Source organism: Chaetodon trifascialis, chromosome 11 (genome assembly GCF_039877785.1).
Source record: "Chaetodon trifascialis isolate fChaTrf1 chromosome 11, fChaTrf1.hap1, whole genome shotgun sequence".
Taxonomy (NCBI): domain Eukaryota; kingdom Metazoa; phylum Chordata; class Actinopteri; order Chaetodontiformes; family Chaetodontidae; genus Chaetodon; species Chaetodon trifascialis.
This window is the reverse complement of record NC_092066.1, coordinates 23,484,100-23,504,926: the sequence shown is the minus strand read 5'-3', so window position 1 is coordinate 23,504,926 and position 20,827 is coordinate 23,484,100. Positions and strand designations below refer to the sequence as shown.

The following is a 20,827-nucleotide window of genomic DNA, read 5'->3' as shown; positions in this document are numbered from 1 at the left end:
GGAGACAGAGGTCTTATGCTGGTACTTTCTGCGTTTCTACACAGTAAATATGTCCGCTCAACAAAGAGTAGCAATCTACCATTTTTAATACATTGATATCATTTTTAATTCTCGGAAGTGATTGTTTCTTAAAATAAACACCAGCACAAAGGAGGGGAGCTCAGACAATGCAAAGTATTTCTTCTTAATCAGTGTAATCTTTTATCAAAATTACTGCTGAGTTATCACTGATTGGCCTTCTCCATCCACTCACAATCACTGGGCTCCCACAGTGATTATGAAAACAAACCCCACATGATATCGCTGCTATCATTTTTCGACTTTATTATTAAAACAAGTGTATTAACAGCTCAAAGACAAAATGAAGACACTAAGAAAATGAAAAACCCAGGACTACTCTCATGAATACATATGAAACAAAACGACCAAAAACTGGATTTCACAAACAATGTGATCTCCCAGATCTCAGAAAGGATCACAAATACAGCGCAGTCAAATCTCTCCTGGTGTGATTGTTGATCGTGACTGGACAGAATATTTATGGATATACTGTGTGTCTCAGAATCAACAAAAAAAATCTGGGAATTAAGTGTTGTCTTTTATTTCCTTGTTGGGTGAGATGACAGTGAGTTGCTTCTTCTGACATCATTAGGCAATGCCTCCTCTGCCCATGGCTCCTCCTCTTCCTCCTCGGGAGAAAGTTCCTGAAAAAAGACAAACACTTAATGACCCAGATGATCCATTTGATCCCACACATCGCTGTTCATGATATTATCCTCACATGTATGCTGCTCTCTGCTTACTGCACTTCAATAAACAGCTTCATCATTAACCTTTGACTGACTGCACTTTATTCTGTTGGTGTGTACAGTATCAGTGACCATCAAGTGGATGTTAAGACCTCCGCGCTGTGCTGCCTAAACTTTACTGAGACACTGACAGCACAGTCCTCCAGGACAGCTCGTGTGTCTTACCTCTGCGGCTGAGTAGCGTCCTGGCCTCTCCTCTCCCTCCTCTGGTTCCTCTGCCTGACAGGTTGCTGATCAGGGGCTGACTGGTCACTGTGCGCCGCTGAGGAACACTGCTGGTGTCTATGAGTAAAGGCAGAGATGAGCAGTGACAGGACAGGCTCATCACATCAGCAGAGAGTGGGGCATTCTATACATAAGAATCACAAATCGACGCTCATTGAAACATCACCTTTCATCCAACAACCTGTATGAACTTCATCAGTCTGGCTTCAGAAAGTTTTACAGCACACAAACCGCTTTGACAAAAGTGCAAAGCACAGCCTTTGATGTGATTGATCAGCACGTTCTATCGCCTAGAAACATATATTGGCCTCACTGACACTGCTCTGTCATGGTTTAAATCACATTTATTGGACAGATGTCAATCAGGCATCAGACCACAAGACTGGCAACAGACAGAACTGACTTCTTCAGAAAGATTTTAGAGAGAAAGGTCTCCTCCATGGATGCTTTACAGAAGATTGCTTCTGTATCTGTATCTTGAACTGCATCATAAATAGGAATGAAGAGCATCTATATAACAGTTTCAGTCCCTTTTGTTAGCTGTGTAAGAATGGTGTGTGACCTGCTGCTGTAAAAACTCAAGATTCTTCCAGTTGCTTACAATTGGTATCTAATATTTATCATTATTGCATCTAAATCAAGGTGAAAACAGCAATTCATGTTTTAGTTTGAAAGCTGAAAGTAGTCAATTAATTGATAGGGTTAGGGTTGAAAATTAATGAGCAACTATTGACTTTTGCTGGCTTCAGCGCTTTGAATACGAGAATTTGCTGCTTTTCTCTGTGTTAAAGACTGTGAAAGAAACAACTTCAATATTCAAGAAAATAATCTTCAGATTCATCAGTAATGAAAGTAATGGTTAGTTGCAGCCCTATTGTGTTGATATGAAAGGCAACATGTTGGAATGTGAAAGGCAACACAAGCCTGTGAATGCAGCCTGAAGTTCTGTTCACAGAGAATGTTGCTTGGGTTTCATGATGAAGCTCAATCTATTAGGGTTTGAGTTACGGTCAATTAAGACAATAAATTACCGGGGTCTTGGCTGGTAGATGGCAGAGATGCATCATCACCGTGCTGTCCTGCTGACTCCATGTCTACATGGCTCTCCAACGAGGACTCAATACCATGACTGGAAAACACAAACATGAATACATGAAGCTCAATCTTCAGAAGGTTCCCTTAACTGTCTGAAACCTTGCAATCTGACTCCAGTCAAATGGTACCAAACCTTTTTTTTTTTTTTTTTTTTACCACAAATACACCTGAAACATTCGGGAAAGGGATGCAATAGTCATTTACTTTCTCAAACTCAAGCCTTGCTGTCACATCCGGGCTTCTCTAATAAAATGAATCCACACGTTTACTGTAGCTGCCTTCTGCAGCTTTCTGTGTCTGAAACACATTTTCTGACACCTCAGGCCTGTCTGCTCAGAAGTCGCTCACCCTTCTCCTTCCTGCTCCATGAAGACTTCATCTCCATCATCTGCAGCAGAAACCATCCCGGTGGAGGCGGTTACCATGGGAACTGACTGGGATGCCATGTTGTCACCACTGTCTGAGGGTAGAGACTCTGTGAAGACGGTCACTGACAGAGAGCGAGAGTCAGGGAGCATGATGGAGCGTTCACAGTTAAAACTGTTACAGATTCAACTGTCGTAAGGTGCGGAGTGTGAGCGTGTGTCCTACCTGGTGCAGCCACTTGTAAAGGTGTGGTGGGGACACTCCTTCCTCCTCCGTCTTCATCATGAGCAGCCAGGAACAGAGGAGACTCATACATCCCGAGACCTACACACACACGGCAGTAGTAATGCAGACAGGATCAGCTTAGAATGCTAAAGTGTGTGTGTGTGTGTGTGTGTGTGTGTGTGTGTGTGTGTGTGTGTGTGTGTGCGTGTGTGTGTGTGTGGTACCTCCTTGAGATGCCAGCTGTCCCAGGTCAGAGTGCGAAGCGGATGTCTGAGGCAGCAGGTCCTCTGGTGGTCCAAACCTGAACCTTGTGGACAGACCTGCTACCTGAGGAGAACTGAGCAGAGCAGACACACACGAGAGGTAACGTTAGTTTCCACCATTAGTTTATCCATTTTTGATTTATCCCCATTTTTGCTTTCTATCACCAGGGGAATTTTCTGAAAACTTTCACTGCAAAATATGGTGAAGTGTTTTCTTGCAGTGGGCTTTAGGATACATACGGGGTTTGCCTCTGACGTCTGACTGGCACAGAAGTTAGTTTTTCTTCCACATTGCTTCATGCTGCCTTGATTCATTAACATGTTTTCAGTCATTAAATATCATTAAAAATCATCAAGTCCATAGCCTTTGCTGTGTGATGTAGCTCCACTGCTTATTGTCACTGATGCTTAGTAAACTTAATGTTATATTTTGTAAAAACGGAATAATCTCTTCTGACATAAGCAGAGCAGCTCCTCAATCTGGGGGCCTCCACTATAAGCCTGCGTCAAATCTGGATCAATCTATTGTTCTATATGTTTGTTTGTAAATCCGGGTAATCCATGTATTTGCGGCTCAAAGTGAGGATTAAAAAAAGAAAAGTGGAAAAAAAAGAAAAGAAAAGAAAAGAAAAGAAAAGAAAAGAAAATGAACAATGAAAAAGAGGAGCCTTTGTAACAACTAATGAAAGTGTGTGTGTGAAACATTTTGTGAAGTAAGCCATTGGAAGAATCCTCTGATCTTCTCTGACTCTCACACAGAATCAAGCACACCTGTTTATTCAGTGATAGTCTACAGTCTTTCTGTGTGTGTGTGTGTGTGTGTGTGTGTGTGTGTGTGTGTGTGTGTGTGTGTGTGTGTGTGTGTGTGCGTGCGTAGATCTTACTGTATTGCCTCAGCAAAGCCATCAGTTCGGTGTGGGACCACAAGAGTGGGAGTACTGGGAACCATTCTGTCATCGTCATCAAAGAAATGTTGCTGCAACACACAAACACACTCTCTCAGCACAAATTCAGACCGCGCAGCTCACGTGTATTAATGACCATCAAAGTATACTTGGAAGAGAACTGCAGGCAAAAGCAAGGTGAGCAGATTAAAGTAGTTTATGAGTAAACACAAAGGCAGAACTAAAATGGTGAAAATGGAACCTAATAATTCTTTTTAGACCAATAATGTGTCAGATATGTAACTGAACTCCAACACACACTCTCACACACACTTCTTCTCTTACCATACTGCCTATTCCAGGGGTTAGTTGAGGTCCGCGTCCTACTGATGGTCTGCGCAGCTGAGAGGGTTGTCTCTGATGAACATATACACACACATCATCACTGTCACTGTCCAGGACATATTCAAAGCAGTGATTTATATGTCCAAGTCAAAGACACTGTCCTTCAAACAACCTCATGACTTACAGTCTAATATCTGGATGCTTGGAGAGAATCTGCTTATCTCCAAATTCATCTTTAGCACAAAGAAATTAAATCATCTTATTCCATTTGATCAAACTGTGTGTGTGTGTGTGTGTGTGTGTGTGTGTGTGTGTGTGTGTGTGTGTACCTGTGTGTGTGGTGGTCCAAGCTCCGGAGCCGGAGGTTGGATGTAGAGTCGTGGTGGGAGGGCGTGTGGGGGTCTACGTGGGTGGGGCAGGCGGGGTGTGAGGGAGGAGAGGGAGGAGGGGGAGGGTGCAGAGGAGGAGGGGGTTAGGGTGAGGTGTATGGGGTCTCTCGGGGGGTCGCACTCTGATGCGGCGTTACTGCTGCCTTCACCTGGAAGAGACGAGTGAGTCACATTAAGTGATTTCAACACGAGGACCAAACCAAACCAATCAGAGACCACCGCGGATGCTCACTGCTGTGTGGCGGCTCAGAGGGACGCTGGGAGTCAGAAGAGGCTCCACACACACTCTCCTCAGCGCTGGGGGCTTCTGATGGCTCCTCATCCCCTCCCTCCTCTTCTGCCTCCCTGCTCTCCTCATTACTCTCCTCTCCTTCCCTCATTCCGCTGTCACCAGCATCATCATCATCGTCGTCGTCCTCCTCTTCCTCTTTGTACTGAGGTAGATACAGAGAGCTGGGTTATTTACTCCAGACAACAGATCAAAGCTGAAAACATTCTGACATGTTCAGAAACAGAACAGAACCTGCTCATCCTCTTCCTCCTCCTCCTCCTCCTCTTCTTCTTCCTCCTCCTCTTCACCTTCGTCCCCCTGCTTCTCCTCCCCCTCTTTGCTCTCACGGCTGTCGCTGTCCGTCTCGATCACGATGACGTCCCGAATAATAGCGGAGCCCTGAGAGGACATCTGATCAGAGGGGACAGACTGGGACACGCCTTCTTCTTCGATGTTCTCGTCGTCTTCAGCTAAGATGGGGAAACCCTCCTCTGGAAGCTCCTACAATGCAAACACACGGCCGTTATCAAGCATTTTAAACCACTGCAGGCAGTTTTAAGAACCAACATCTTTACAACACAATATCAAACAAATACAGCTAATATCTACAACTACACTGACTAAAAACTGTCTGTCTCATCTCCGGCTGCAAACAACACCATTTTCATTCTAGATTAAAGACAGATTCACAACTTTCTTAGGCCAGCCTTTAAACATCGTCAGGTGTCCATGTGTACAGTGAAACTGTCTTCGCTTGCTGTTTTCGTTTGACTGCAGCTCAGCAGAGAAACAGTCTCTAGAGACACAAAGACACTGCGACACAATTTTGGAACATATGTACAGAAGCTGAGGGGGGCTGTACTTGTAATTATTTGTTGGTTTTTAAGGCTTTTATGTCCAGATCACAAGTTAAATATGTTATTTTGAGAAAATGAACTTTGTAATCTTGAAATGTTCAGATAATCGACTCATTATTACAAGAAAACAAAAGGCTGTTTCCTCTTATTACTTCTAATGTTTATCAGAGCTCAGCAGTAACATGCCAGTGTGCATAGATGACGTCTTGCCAACTGCAGCATTGATCAACTCAACAGACTGTACATCAAAGTCTAACATAGGCAGAAATAGCATCATGTCTTTCTGTAAGGGAAGTACAGGATTTCATTTCTTCTTCTCTGCATTAGCATGTGCAGTATTTATACCTTTAAGCTCAGGTGAAATCTCAGGAGCCCTGTCAGGCCGTAGGTGAGCACAGAATCTATTCAAAGATACTGATTATATAAACATATAAACAGCGTCATTTATGACAGTATGAGATGTTCAAACCCTAAATTCATAAACAGCATGTTCCTCTTTCAACAATACAATACCCCTTCAAGATGGTGCTGCGGATGGCTGCCTTGGAGTATTGGTGCGCGTTGTTTTGTTTTGTGTGGTAAATCTGTTTTTTGCGAAGGTACCCAGAGCTCTTTCACCAGAGATGAGCTCATGAACACCAGGGGAGCCTAACCCTAACCCTAACCCTAACACCAGAGGATTTATCTCCCAGTTTTCTGCTACCAACAATGGAAATTCTGGACATCCTTGTCAAAGGTGCGCTAACCTTTGCTCACGCAATGAAACGCCGGAGGACAGGAAAACGGGCCGGTGAGCTTGTGCATCTCCACCAATGCGGACTACACACAGCGTTACTGGGAATATTTCTCTCTAACGTGCGTTCACTGTCCAACAAACTGGAGGAATTGCAACTACTGTTGGGTAGAAACAGGGACTTTTCTTCATCTGCGGTTCTGTGCTTCATCGAGTCCTGGCTCTGTGGATTAATACCAGACTCTGCGCTGCAGCTGGCTGGCTTCCAAGTCCACCGCGCAGACAGAGACATGGAACTTTCCGGCAAAACTAAAGGTGGAGGAATCTGTTTCTACATCAACAGTGGTTGGTGCAACGATGTGACAGTGATCCAGCAGCACTGTTCTCCTGACCTGGAATCTTTTACCATTAACTGTAAGCCTTTTTATTCTCCCCGTGAGTTTGCCTCATTCATTCTGGTCTGCGTTTACATCCCGCCGCAGGCCAATGTGCAGGACGCACAGTGCGCACTCGCCGACCGGATAATGTGTGTGGAGCGGACCAACCCGAACTCTTTAGTTATTGTGCTTGGCGACTTTAACAAAGGTAACCTCACCCACGAAGTCCCTAAATACAGACAGTTTATTAAATGCCCAACCAGAGAGGAGAATATTCTGGATCACAGTTACACCACTGCCAGGGATGCTTATCACGCCATCCCCCGTGCTGCAATGGGCCACTCTGACCACGTCATGGTCCACCTGATTCCTGTGTACAGGCAGAGACTAAAGCTCTGCAAACCTGTAGTAAGGACATCAAGGAAGTGGACCAGTGAGGCTGTGGAGGATCTCCAGGCGTGTTTGGACTCTACTGACTGGGATGTGTTCAGGACTGCTACCAACAGTCTGGATGAGGCTACGATGTCCTACATCAGCTTCTGTGAGGACTGCTGTGTTCCATCTCGCACCAGGGTGAGTTACAACAATGACAAACCCTGGTTCACAGCCAAACTCAGACAGCTAAGGTTGGCAAAGAAAGAGGCCTTCAGGAGAGGGGACAAAGACAGATTCAAAGAGGTGAAGTACAAGTTTAGCAAGGTGGTGAAAGAGGCTAAACGACTGTACTCTGAGAAGCTCCAACACCACTTCTCAGCTAATGACTCTGCTTCTGTCTGGAAAGGGCTCAGGCAGATCACCAACTACAAGCCTAAAGACCCCCACTCCATCAACGACTGATGCCTAGCCAACGACCTGAACGAGTTCTACTGCCGCTTTGAAAGACAAAGGGACAGTCCAGCAACCATCCCCACGACACCTCCCAACAGCTCGTCACCTCCACCAATTCCCACCCTAAAGGACCCCCCCCCCCTTCCCACCCACCTCAGTGACAACTCTTTCCATTCATAAGAGGGACGTCAACAAACTCTTCAGGAGACAGAACCCCCAGAAAGCAGCTGGACCAGATTCTGTCTCCTCGTCCGCCTTGAAGCACTGCGCTGATCAGCTGTCTCCAGTGTTCACAGACATGTTTAACACCTCACTGGAGTCACGTGCCAGCCTGCTTCAAGTCCTCGACCATCATCCCAGTTCCCAAGAAGCCAAGGACCACAGGACTTAACAAGACCCAGACCTGTCGCCCTGACCTCTGTGGTCCTTTGAGCGCCTTGTACTCTCACACCTCAAGGACATCACCGACCCTCTCCTGGACCCCCTGCAGTTTGCATACAGAGCCAACAGGTCTGCAGACGACGCGGTCAACTTGGTCCTCCACCTCATCCTCCAGCACCTGGACTCCGCAGGAACCTACGCCAGGATCCTGTTTGTGGATTTCAGCTCTGCCTTTAACACCATCATCCCAACTCTGCTTCAGGACAAGCTCTCCCAGCTGAGCGTGCCTGACTCCACCTGCAGGTGGATTATGGACTTCCTGTCTGACAAGAAAAAGTGTGTGAAGCTGGGGAAACACGTCTCTGACGCAAAGACCATCAGCACCGGATCCCCCCAGGGCTGCGTTCTTTCTCCTCTGCTCTTCTCCCTGTACACAAACAGCTGCACTTCCAGTCACCAGTCCAAGCTCCTGAAGTTTGCGGACGACACCACCCTCATCTGACTCATCTGTGATGGCGACGAGTCCGCCTACAGGTGGGAGGTTGACCATCTGGCGACCTGGTGCAACCAGAGCAACCTAGAGCTCAATGCTCTAAAGACAGTGGAGTTGGTTGTGGACTTTAGGAAAAACTCAGCCTCACCTGCCCCCATCACCCTCTGTGACTCCACTATTGACACTGTGGAAATATCATCTCCCAGGACCTCAAGTGGGAGCCGAACATCAGCTCCCTCATCAAGAAAGCACAGCAGAGGATGCACTTCTTCCGGCAGCTGAAAAAAATTCAATCTGCCAAAGACAATGATGGTGCACTTCTACACAGCCATCATTGAGTCCATCCTCACCTCCTCCATCACCATCTGGTACACTGCTGCCACCGCCAAGCACAAGGGCAGACTGCAGCACGTCATTCGGACTGCAGAGAAGGTGACTGACTGCAATCTCCCATCTCTTCAGGACCTGTACGCCTCCAGGACCCTGAGGCGTGCAGGAAAGATTGTGGCTGATCCCTCCCACCCCGGACACAAACTCTTCGAGTCACTCCCCTCTGGCAGGAGGCTGCGGTCCATCAGGACCAAAACCTCACGCCATAAGAACAGTTTTTTCCCGTCTGCTGTCAGCCTTATCAACAAGGCCCAGAACCCCCCCGACACTCTTCATACTCCACCTCTGCCTCTACTTGTCTGACTGACATTGCCATAACCATAACCCTACGTTACATTAACTCTCTGCTTGGACTTCCTTTTGAAAAAAACAGACTGTGCTTCTGTAACTGTAACTTCTGTAACAGACATGTATATATATTTATACTGTTATATTTTTTTCTTATTGTTATATTTTTTACTTTTTTAATAGCTTCTTTTTAATAGAAGTGTCATGCATCAACCTCACCAAAGCAAATTCCTCGTATGTCGAAAATCGTACTTGGCGATAAAGCTTTTCTGATTTCTGATTTTCTGATTTCTATATACATCTATCAAATGACAGAGGTTGAGTTTTTTCATCCTCTCCAAAGCTGCTTTCACTGGTAACTGACCTGACTGTCATCTGGTGAATCCTGTTGTTCTGCCTCATCCCTCAGCTCTCCTTCAATCTCATCACCTTCCATCTGAAACACACATTACACTGCTGTAATTACACAGTTAATAAGCTAATAATAAGTCAAGTGAAAGATGCACACAACACAAACACAAGATGATGATGCCAACAAACAAAGAGAAGTTAGAAGAACAAAAAACAGGCTTGGTAAAGCAGCTTCTTCAGTGCTGAGCTTTTTCTTTCTCAGGAAAGTAGCAACATTCGTGGTGTACCACTGCCATCCCGATGTTTCAGAGGCTAACGTCAATGCAGTTTAATTCTCGTACATGTCTTACGGAGCCTAGCTGAAGACTCTTTGTTTATTGAATTTCTAAATATTACTCAGCCTGTTACAGATGGTGTCTGCTGTGCTGCTGACAGGAACACCATAACAGAGCTGCGATATTTAATACATGCATGTGGAAGTAGTGCTTAAGCACTGTGGACTTCTCACACCTGCTGGAAATCTGGGGTAATTATTTGTATTACAACCGATTACTTGATTGCTTTAAAAAACAAAAAGTGAAGTCACACAAGGTGAAAATGCTTTAACCAAGTGATAAATAAATAAGCTAAAAGCAGTACATATAAAAGCTTGTCCATCTTCAGTGAGCCATACATTTGAAGCTTTAAGTGTGATCCCAGCATCCCACTGAGAGGATACAGAGAATTAAAAGAAGGCCTGAAGAACATTTTGAGGGTGCATTACTGAGTTTCGTTTTTGTGTGTTTGTATTTACCTGCAGCGCTATCGTTGGCTTTAGTCGAAGTTTTTTAGTGGTTGGAGGTGTGTGTGAACTCTCTGGTCTGCTCTCCTCTTCCTCCTCCTCCTCCTCCTCTCTGCCTCGCTTTGAACCTGCTTTGATCACACCAAACATGCACAAACACAGACAGGATGGAGTTATATGGAAGTGAAGACAGACTGCACTTGTCTGTGGTGACCACCTTTGCCATCATAGCCATCAGTGCTCACTCTATCTATCCTGTTCACTTGTTTCAAAGTCCTGCTCACCTGCTCCCATCAGAGATGAGGACGTAGATGGTCGCTCTGCCTCCATGCTGGGACCGGCATCCTGACTGATTACCTGCTGCTGGGTGGGCTGGACAAAAGCTGTGGCCTGGGTGCTGGTTGGCTGAGTTATTGATGTGGATGTGTTCCCCAGACTGGAGCTGGTAGAGTGAACAGAGGCTCCTGTGCTCATCAGCACTGAAGAGAGAAACATTATATTACACTCAATACACATGATTCCGTGATCAGTAACTGTATTACCAAACATTACCATCTGAACAAACAGTATATTCAACAACGCTTAAAAATATCTACTAAGTTCTTCTTTTCTGTTTCATTTCTTTCCATCCCTTGCTCTCACCCTCTTGGCTGTCAGTTTGTGTGGTCGGCATGACAGTGGCGGTTGGTGTCGGGATGGGGACAGTTGCTGGGGTAACCATAGGCCGGATGCTGGCACGGGGTGTGGCCTTGCTCCCAGGTGAGGGGCTTGGCTTGTTGCTAGGAGATGGGGTACTTGGGGTAGGGCGGATGTTGGCAGTGGGAGGGTCAGACAGGCTGGAGCTGAAGGAGAAACCATGTAAAGTTGTTATTTCTAGTTATCATTAACTACTTTTTGGTGTCTGTACTTTACTGCTGTGCACATTTCAGTTTAGGCTTTTATAACTCATACTACATCCATTCCATATCTGCCTCTGAATACGTAACGTTTGTGAAGCTAGAACTCTTGGATTATATTCACTGACTAACAAATGTGACTTTCTATGAAAAGTGTCAGTGAAAATGCTTATTTACAACCATTCAGGATAGATTCTGGTGTTTGTGCATGTGTAGGTCTTCATTAGTCACCTTCCCCTGTCTTGGGCAGGACTCTTCAAAGATATCTGTCTCTGGTCTGCAGATCTGGCCTGATCACCCACCTAAGTACAGATACAGGTTTGTAATATTCAATTAGAGGATAGACATAAATAATGATTATTCTGATAATCGGGTACCAGATTAATCATACATCAACATATTTTGAAGAAAAAAGTCACAACATTTTGAGAAAACGCCATAGTGTCTGTCAGGTCATATCACTGTGCTCGTTTGAGCAGGAAACGACTGCACCAGCTCAACAAAGAGCAACAAGCTCTGGTAACCAATTCCCTGCTGTGCTCCAGCTGCTGCTTTAAAACACTTAAAGTTACTGACTAATGCATCGTGACTGGTTTTATTTTCATTTCAACATCTTCAGGTCTCTGGTAATACAGGTGGGGTCTGCCACGTTGACAGCCTGCGTGATGCACGTACCTTCGCTCCACTCTGGTCCTGCGGCTCCTCTCTGGAGTCAGAGTGTGCTTGTGTGTCTCTCAGTTCTCTCAGCTCTCTCTCCAGCCGAAGAATTTGTGCTTTATATTGAGACTTGAGGGCGTTCATTCTCCCCTCCATTTCCTCCTTACTCTGTTTCAGTTCTTCTATCTCCTGAGTGAGCTGCTCCTTGGTACCTACAGGTTAAGGTGCAGTTTCCAAACTCAAGTTACTCCTAAACTAAGAGAACAGTCGCTTTGTTTAGTTGTCCCTTGTCAACAACTCTTCAAATTAGCTTCTGTGTGGGTAAGTGCTTGTGGAACTTACTGTTTAGCTGGTTGATTTTGGTCTTGGCTCCCATGAAGACCTTCTTCGTCTTTTCTTCTTTTTCAGCCATCTGCTGTCTAAGCTGCTCCTCTCTGTTTCTGCCCTCAGACAGCTGTAGAAATCAATACGATTATTAAGACACTGAACTGCCAAAATCAATGTGTAGCTCTTGGTATTGATTTGTCCAAGGCTTTTGACCCTGTTGACAGTCACCTTGGTTATTGGGCTCTACAGCACTGGCTTATCAAGGCAAATTGTAAAATGGTTTAGAAATTATTTGTTAGCCAGAACTCATTGTGTCCAGTTTACGTCTTCTCCCTGTCTCCCTGTGTCAAAGGACATACCTCAGGTTACTATACTTGGACTACTACATTTGTTGTATGTAAATAATTGTGACAATTTATCAAATGCAATGTAGCGTTTTCATGTTAATGAAACCGTTCTCTATTTCTCATCAGTAGTACAAACCCTTAAATTCCTTTAGTCTGCTCTCACCTAACTCTAACTCTCTGATGTTGCTCTGTCCCATTTGATCCAACTTAAGTTGGTGTTAAATGTAGACAAATCCAAAATGCTATTTTGCAATGGCAAAAAGTCACCATCAAGCCTTACCAAGCTTTCAACCACTCCAGGAGTAGAAATTTAAATGGTATTTTTATCTTATTTTTTTAAAATTGGATCACAGTGATCTTTTCTTTATCAATGCACCTCCACAATATATAAAATCCAATCTAGCAATGTGCTTTGTTATATTACTGGTTGTAGCTTTCTTGTACACCACTGTACTTGCTGAGTGGCCATCACGGTATGTGTATGCCCCGATTGGTTGACTGTTACATATAATCTCTCACATGTGTAGAAATCAAAATCAATGTGGCCTGTGTTCTCATGATGTTCTACAGATGTTGGTTCCCGGGTAAGGACAGGCTTTTAAATATGCTACTCCTTGAAACTGTCAGAGCTGATTATGGATGGTGAATTCAGGCCACCTGAAGGATCTGGAATATAGAACTCTTGGTCAATGTGTTTGTTTAAAATATATCATACTACTAATACTTTATCTGAGAAAATCACAGCTGTTTCTGCACCATAACAGGATGTTGTCTCTACTGTTCTGTTGTCTGTGACAGCAGTGTTTCGTATGGTTTGTATTCTTTGTTCTAACAATGTAATCTCAAAAAGACTTTTACCTGCTTATGATGAACTTTACTCTTGCAACTTGAAACAGTGTCTGCATAAACATCCTAAATCAAAGAAAACTTTGCTTCTACTTCAGTATACATTTCCTGTCAGTGGGTAAAAGCCAAATCAAACTAAAAATGTACTGTTAGCAAGAATGTATGGTGTATGGTGAGAAATGCAAATCACTAGGATTCCAAAGTACCTCTTGTCTGAGATTTGCTAGCTCCTCTTGCAGTGCCTGGCTAGCATCACCAGCAACAGTTGCATCACTGGCATGGAGGGACTGGGAACTCTGGCTCTGGTTGGCCTGTGTGGCTTGGTTAGCTTCATTAGCCTGGTTAGCTTCAGTTAGCTGCTCTTGCAGACGCTTGATGTCCGCTTCACGCTCACCAACCATCTGAGGATCAATTAGGAGGGCAGGCGTGTTGTGTGAGGCATTTAAAAGGGAAGAAGGCATAATGCAGTTCATATGAATACAGAGAATGGATGTAATTAAAAAGCAATGTTGTCAGATTGGAAAGTCACAGATTGGAAACATGGATAAATCAGTGATTCATGGTAACATTGTGTAACACTTGTGCATGCTGTGCTGTTTGCAAATAAAGAAAAAATTTAAAATAAAACAAAAGAAAAAATAAATCAGCATAAAGTTTCTCCAACCTTCTGCAGGCTGTCCAGGTGGCCTTGAAGCTCAGTCACCTGGTAGGAGGCAAGTAGAGATACAATCCTCATTTCTTCACATAATGCACAAGCAGACAGAAACCTTTTGAACAATTCATAAACAGGCTTGTTTCTTTTCTAATACCACAGAAATAGAGCAGTTTCATTGGTATGTTTGGAAACTATTGATAAGCAAGCTGCCTTACAGAGCTGTCACTGCAGTTAAAATTCCACACTGTCAACACTTGGTAACGCAAATTTGAATCATTTTTCGGCCAATTTTTGCTTAAACATCATTTGAAAACATTAGATGTGTTGGATTTTTAACTTTGATTTAAAAACTTTGGTATTTTCACCAGAAATTCCATTTTATAAAGGGCCATTCTTCACAGATGTGCTGACAGATGTTAGACTCCACCTGAGAAACTGCTGTAATGTCAACATGCCAAAAGTCTAAAATGCCTCCATTCTGTGTGAGACAACTATAAATGCTGTCTAAATGTATGTATGTACTGTAAGCAAGTACATTAAAGGGAAAGAAGGCTCCTCACCTTGGTCTCTGCTTGGCTGAGAGCAGTCTTGAGGCTGCTGACTTCCTGGTTGTGGCTCTGTTGACTGCTTTGGTGGGTTTGCTGAAGCTCTTTCTGATTCGCGAGGTTCTGCTGAAGAGCTTCTTTAGCCTGCTGGAGCTCCCTCTGGATCTGTTGAATCTGGTTCTGACGGGCCTGAACTTGAGACTGAGCTGATTTTAACTGGTTCTGTGCCTTTAGATTAGAAAGGAGGAGGTAGTAAGGCTGCTAGTGTGGGTCTGCTGTCAGTGGTTGGCTGAATTTTTTTAGTGACATTCATGCAAGAAGAGGAAAATGTAAACTATAGAACCAACAAATAGGTTTGTATAATTTTAAAAGATGCTATCACAAAATGACTGAAAAATAATGATTTTTTTTTTTACCTGCTGAGTGTGTGTCTTTGCTTGCTGAAGCTCTTTCTGACTCTGGGTCAGCTGGTTCTGATTCTGCTGCAGTTGGGTCTGGGTCTGGGTCAGCTGGGTTTGGAGCTGCAGAAGCAAAGAGGTGACGATCGAGCCAGTGCTTCCTGCCTTTCTAATGTGTTTACCTTACTAAATGTTTCTACACGCAGAGCTACAAATTTCCTTTACTTCATTTATTATCAGGTGAAACCTTCTATTTTGGTGTTAGTACCATCTAAACCTCTCTAAAGGAATTAACAGTAATTACCCTATAGACAACATCATATTTCTCACATCAGATCAGAGTCTAGATCACACACAGACTTAGTCGCCACATAGATTAACTTGAATGTGCTACAGTACCTGTGCCAGCTGATTCTGGTTCTGTGTCAGCTGGTTTTGGACATCCTGGGACGTTTCCTTCATCTGCTGGTTTTCCTTCTGGGCCTCCTCCAGCTCCTGCTTGGACTTCTGGGCCTGGTTGGGGGGAAAAAATGCTGACACTTTAAGGACATTCTGGTTTTAACTGCAGAGCCATTTATGTATGTGAGTGATGTATTCTTGTCCGAAAAAGTCCTGAGTTATTTAAGCAATACATCACGACAGGCTGTGATATACACTCATTATACCACGCGTCGGGCCGAGGAACACCCCTTAGCTGTGGTATAATCAGCGTATATCACGGACTGGAATGATGTATTGCTTTTATAAAACGGTTACCAATGATGACAATATGAAAGAGGAATACACAATAATTTTCATGCAATTTTTAATTAAACAGAAATACATATTATCTAATAAAATAGCCCTGCTGTGAAAAAAAATAGTCCCACCTGTCTGTACATTAGCACTGCATGTCGTCTATTCCTCGCCTTTTTTTCGGGAGAAAGTCACTGCTCAATCAACTCTACCATTGTTACCCTATCTGGAGGTGAAAGTTAACCTTAAACGTGTGAATTCAACTAATTTAGTCTATTTGTAAACGTTGTCAAAACACCGCAGCAACTTTTTGCTACCTACTGTAACAGTTTGTTGTCATGGATACATTGTTGCTTCTCTGACTATCAGCCACGCAACGTAAACATGCGAGGCCCCCCCACAGTTAACTATGAGTGAGTGGTCTGGAAGAATCCACCCAAAACCTCAATGAATGAGGATTTTTTTTAATAGTTTTAGCTTTGAGTGATCGCTGACTTTATCAAGCCGACTATATGTGACATTGCGGCAGGCACCTGGAGACGCAGCAGCTGCATCTTCAATCTTCAATCGTTAGCCCCCCATGTTCGAATGTTGTTAACGCCTTAAAAAAATAAACATCAAAACCGGCTACTTTCTGCTGCGTACTGTAACAGTTGGTTGTTGTCATGGAAACACTGTTGCTTCCCTGAAGCAAAGTGATATGCTGTGATAAGGCTTTTTAAAATAGTAGCTGTGGTATACGCTCATTATATCACAGTTAACAGCCAATCAGATTGCCGGATTTCACCTTTCCGTTTTATAAGTGTTCTTATCTAACAACCTGTAATTTGGTTTAGCATTTTTCATGATGATTAGACAAGAACACAATACTAAGAGACTTTTCTGATGACTTAAGTCACCTTCAGACTGTGCAACAACTACAATTGTGTAAGTTAACTGCATGTCACACTGTGAGAGATGAGTCAAGTAAAATATTGTTTGAGGTAGGTGTCCGACTGTATAAATCAATTTTAGGCACATGGGATTGTGTGTATACGTGTTGAGTCATATCACTACAATGTGAACAGACAAAGTATAAGAGAGCAGGAGCTCATCATCAGTTCACATCATCCATCTGCACTACTCGTATTTTGAAAATGCAACAAAACAATAATTAAGCTTTGACCAACTTCTTTTTCGTTTGCCACCACATTTCTCCAATGACTGCCAACCTATGTCTTGACAGCCCAAAACTGCATACTGGAAAAGGGCCTTAGCTATAAATTGTAAAAGCAATGCAACAAATGCCTCCAACATTTTGTGACCACTGATGTGTCTGTTTCTGGGCTACTCCGAGGCTTTGTGCAGACAGCTGGGCCAGCAACCCAGGCGGCAGAGGCAACTTTGCTCAGAGGCTCAGGTGTCCTTGATTAAAAGCAGGGGACCCTGAGTGGATTTGGGGACCCTGAGCACTTTTGTTCAGAATATGTTAACTGGCAGCTGTTGGACCATAGACAAATTGAAACCAATTTAAATAGGAATTAGACAGTAGTGTCCTTGTTCAGTGTTTCTTTAGACTAATCCTATATGACCATTTAATACTGGCTCATCTGTAGTGGTTATGTGTGTCACTGATACATTTGGCAGGCATATATTCAGTTGCTCATCGTAGCCTCTTAGCTGAGATAGTATGGGGAAGCTGAAACAAGGACAAATGGTGTGTGTCAAACATTTTATGAAAGGTCTCGACGGCAAATTGTTCCACCTGGAAACTATGATAAAAGCCTATTTCGTGCCACATAGATCAGTGCAACATGTAAGCTGGGCAGCCACAGACTGAGCCTGTGTAATTAAATGCACTGTATGTAAAGCTGGGTATTGTTAACAGAAAACATGCTCCATTATCGTTTAATGGTTTAATAAAGGCTTAAAATGCCTTCCTGCTCACCTCCTCCTGTTTTTTCTGCACCTCCTCTTTTAGGGTGTTCAGCTCCTCTCTGGCCTTGTTGAGCTCCTCCTGGGCTTTAGCCAGCTCTTGCTGCACCTCCTGGCTTGAACCCACCTCACTTCCTGCTTTAGCAGCCGTTTCCTCAACCAGCTGGAGCACACACAACTCACAATTTCAGTTTTCATTCATACTAAACAAGGTGTTTACTACAGTCTTTAACTTGAACTGATTCCATAACCACAGTCCCACCTTATCATGCTGGGCCTTGAGCTCCTCATACTGGGTCTTGTAGCGTCGTCCGATCTTCTTGACCTGGGTGATGGTCTTGTTCTTCTCCAGAATGTCGCTGTTTTTGGTTTCTAGGTCTTTCTTCAGAGTGTCTCTCTCTGAGGTCAGACGGGCCACAGAGTCTCTGAGGGCTTGCAGCTGAGACTGAGCAGCGTTACTGCTGGCACTGGATCTGATGCACACATAACAGAAATGTCACTTAGATTATTTTTAGGGATGTATTGATCAATCAGGCACTGACCATAATAGTTGCTTGAAGTTCTGCTACGGTCATTAATACAAAGATCAGGTACAAACCGCAGGGCATGAATGAGACCTAAACAGATACCATCTATTATTCTATCAAGAACAGCCAGTCTCTGGATTCAGTTACCTTCAACTAATGTTCAGCTAATGTTTCACTTAGTGTTGTTGTCAAATCTGGATATTTCAGTGTTTTGGCCGTGTTTATGGTATGCTTTTTGTTGCCTTCATCCGGATGGTGAGAGTGTTCTACCTTGCCAGCTCAGTCTTCAGCTTGGCTGTCTCTTCAGCGAGCTGAGTGATGCGTCTCTGCTGAGCTTCTCTCTCAGTGGCAAGTTTCTGTTTCTCCTCAACATTGCCATCTTTCTGTTGGTTAATCAGTTGCTGTAGAGGGACAGTCAAGTGTAAGTGAAATTAATACTAAACTGGAGAAATTAAACTGGAACAAAATGGAAAACATGAGCTATATTAAATATAAGAGTGACAAAACACTAGAATGTATAGTACATAGAAAGCAGTGTAGCTGCAGCAGGAGGGAGACACAAAAATAACAAATGCAGGCATACTCTCTTGCCCTCCTTCTCCATGGTTATTAACACACACACACACACACACACACACACACACACACACACACACACACACACACACACACACACACACACACACACACACACACACACACACACACACACACAAACTGCAGTTACTTGAGTTTTAGCCTTCCAGCGTTTGAGGTCTTCCTCAAGTATCCTCTTGTCAGCCAGCAGGGAGCCATTTTTCTCTGACAGCTGAGACAAAGTGTGATGCAGGGGGCTGATGTCGGACTGGAGCTTTGTAACCTGACAGAGATGGAGGAAGACACAAGAGGAGATAAGTGCGGGTATAAGAGAGAAGAGCTCTCAGATGCAACACGAGGTTACTGAGGGTATTCCTACACAACACAACTCAACTCCAGAGAGGAGTTTTAATGTAAAGACAAACATAATTCAAAGTGGGGTTGTATTAGAACAGTAAACTGTGTTGCGCAGTTATCATTTGTTTGCATCAGTGTTTCAAATAGGCCCTAACAAAATATCCTATTAGTCCCACGTCACCATCACAGTAGGTGTTGCTCAAATGGTTTCAATGTAACACTAGATTCCATGGTAATTAATGCTTGTTTGGCACAAGCTAACAATGAAAGGGAGCTACAGGAAAGATCACAACATGCAACACCTGAATCTTACTTTAGCCTGAGCTTGCTGCAGCTCTTGTTCCAGTTTATCTCGGTCAATTCTCAGCATCCTGCTGGTCTCTTGGAGAGCACTGATAGTCTCGATCTTCTTCAGCTGCTCCTCCTGCTGGGCCAGAGTCTTCAATGTTGCCTGAGTCACAGAAGGAGGTCAAACAGACTAATTATAACAAACCGTTTTGTCTGTGGCCACTTTTCTCCTTTTTCACTTTAAGAGATGATGCTAATGGATCCTTAAACCAAAAGTTCACATAAAACACAGTGATGCTTCACTGTCATGATTTACAGCTAAACTCATCAATAAGCCCCCCAAATTCCCTTTATTTCACTTTCCCTCTTGACTATTCTATCTCTCTATCACTTCATTTCGTACCTGTATTTTCTCCCTCTCAGCATTCAGAGCTTCCTGTAGCTCCTTCACTTCTCTGTCTTGGTGTTCCACTCGCTGTTTGTGGCGAAGAGCTTCTCCTTCAGATGCCTCATATCGAGCCACGGCGATTTCTTTTTCACGCCGCACAAACCTGCAACACAGACACACACCCACACCAAACTCAATTCTGAGACACTTTTCTATGTTAACAATTTCAAAGCCCTTCTTGCAAACACACAGCTACTCTTGCTGTTGCAGTATTACCTCAGTATTTCTAGTATCTGCTCAGTGGTCTTTCCTTCCTCACTGAAAGAGTGGTCGAGCTGCAGCTGCTGTTGTTGTTGTTGCACCTGACGACTCCTGGAGGCCATGTCATCCATCTGTTGGTGCAGGAGTGCATTCTGCTGTCCCAGCTCTGCACAGCGACGATCCTTATTCGACACATCCTCCTGAAGAAGAGCCAAACTGTTATAAACTGATCAGAAAAAAACATTCCCCAAAAGCAAGTTTGCGCAGGTCGCCGTTGAGGACACTTGAAAGCCAACGAAAGCAAACTAGTTACATTTACATTAACTTCATTCACTAGAAGCAATTTTAATTCGTAACAATTTTCTGAATGTTCTTGATAAATACAAAGCTGTGTAGAAGCACCCAGGGATGCCTAGTTTCTTGCCTCTTGGATTACCCACAGATTCAACCGCGCACGTCTGCAGACAATACTTGTGATATCACCAGTGTCAAGAGCAGATCTCCGCTCTGTTCTGTTGAAAATATGAGCCTTATTTAATTTTGATGGATGTCATGTCAAGCTGCACAGAGCAGATGAAGCCAAGCAGGAAGTCAGACAGAAACAGCGTTGAGAATCTGGTCAACTCTCAAAATAACACACTCTGTTGCAGACTCCCAATCATATAGCAACAATAAACACAAATAGACTGAAAAGAAGCTATTTCACTATGTAGCCTAATTACTCATGGTAGACGCACAAACATCAAGGACAAATGACCA

The 20,827-nt window shown here is 43.8% G+C and overlaps 1 protein-coding gene across 1 annotated transcript in view; it reads right to left on the bottom strand.

The window, feature by feature from the left end:
* Positions 1–301: 301 nt before the first annotated feature.
* Positions 302–20,827, bottom strand: part of tpra (translocated promoter region a, nuclear basket protein) — a 37,578-nt gene continuing 17,052 nt past the window's right edge. Inside the window, exons 26-55 of the mRNA XM_070973737.1 lie at positions 20,084–20,268; positions 19,823–19,970; positions 19,445–19,582; positions 18,926–19,057; positions 18,469–18,599; positions 17,934–18,144; positions 17,685–17,834; positions 15,422–15,535; positions 15,041–15,145; positions 14,640–14,852; positions 14,089–14,127; positions 13,631–13,825; positions 12,247–12,358; positions 11,923–12,116; positions 11,479–11,549; positions 10,994–11,193; positions 10,636–10,830; positions 10,364–10,479; positions 9,584–9,655; positions 5,125–5,373; positions 4,834–5,035; positions 4,542–4,750; positions 4,213–4,284; positions 3,868–3,959; positions 2,945–3,057; positions 2,721–2,819; positions 2,478–2,619; positions 2,066–2,163; positions 975–1,091; positions 302–704 (exon numbers count right to left, since the gene is read on the bottom strand). Of these exons, the coding sequence (XP_070829838.1) occupies positions 649–704; positions 975–1,091; positions 2,066–2,163; positions 2,478–2,619; positions 2,721–2,819; positions 2,945–3,057; positions 3,868–3,959; positions 4,213–4,284; positions 4,542–4,750; positions 4,834–5,035; positions 5,125–5,373; positions 9,584–9,655; positions 10,364–10,479; positions 10,636–10,830; positions 10,994–11,193; positions 11,479–11,549; positions 11,923–12,116; positions 12,247–12,358; positions 13,631–13,825; positions 14,089–14,127; positions 14,640–14,852; positions 15,041–15,145; positions 15,422–15,535; positions 17,685–17,834; positions 17,934–18,144; positions 18,469–18,599; positions 18,926–19,057; positions 19,445–19,582; positions 19,823–19,970; positions 20,084–20,268 (4,170 nt within the window). The 3' untranslated portion in view covers positions 302–648. The remainder of the gene's footprint in view (positions 705–974; positions 1,092–2,065; positions 2,164–2,477; positions 2,620–2,720; positions 2,820–2,944; positions 3,058–3,867; positions 3,960–4,212; positions 4,285–4,541; positions 4,751–4,833; positions 5,036–5,124; positions 5,374–9,583; positions 9,656–10,363; positions 10,480–10,635; positions 10,831–10,993; positions 11,194–11,478; positions 11,550–11,922; positions 12,117–12,246; positions 12,359–13,630; positions 13,826–14,088; positions 14,128–14,639; positions 14,853–15,040; positions 15,146–15,421; positions 15,536–17,684; positions 17,835–17,933; positions 18,145–18,468; positions 18,600–18,925; positions 19,058–19,444; positions 19,583–19,822; positions 19,971–20,083; positions 20,269–20,827) is intronic.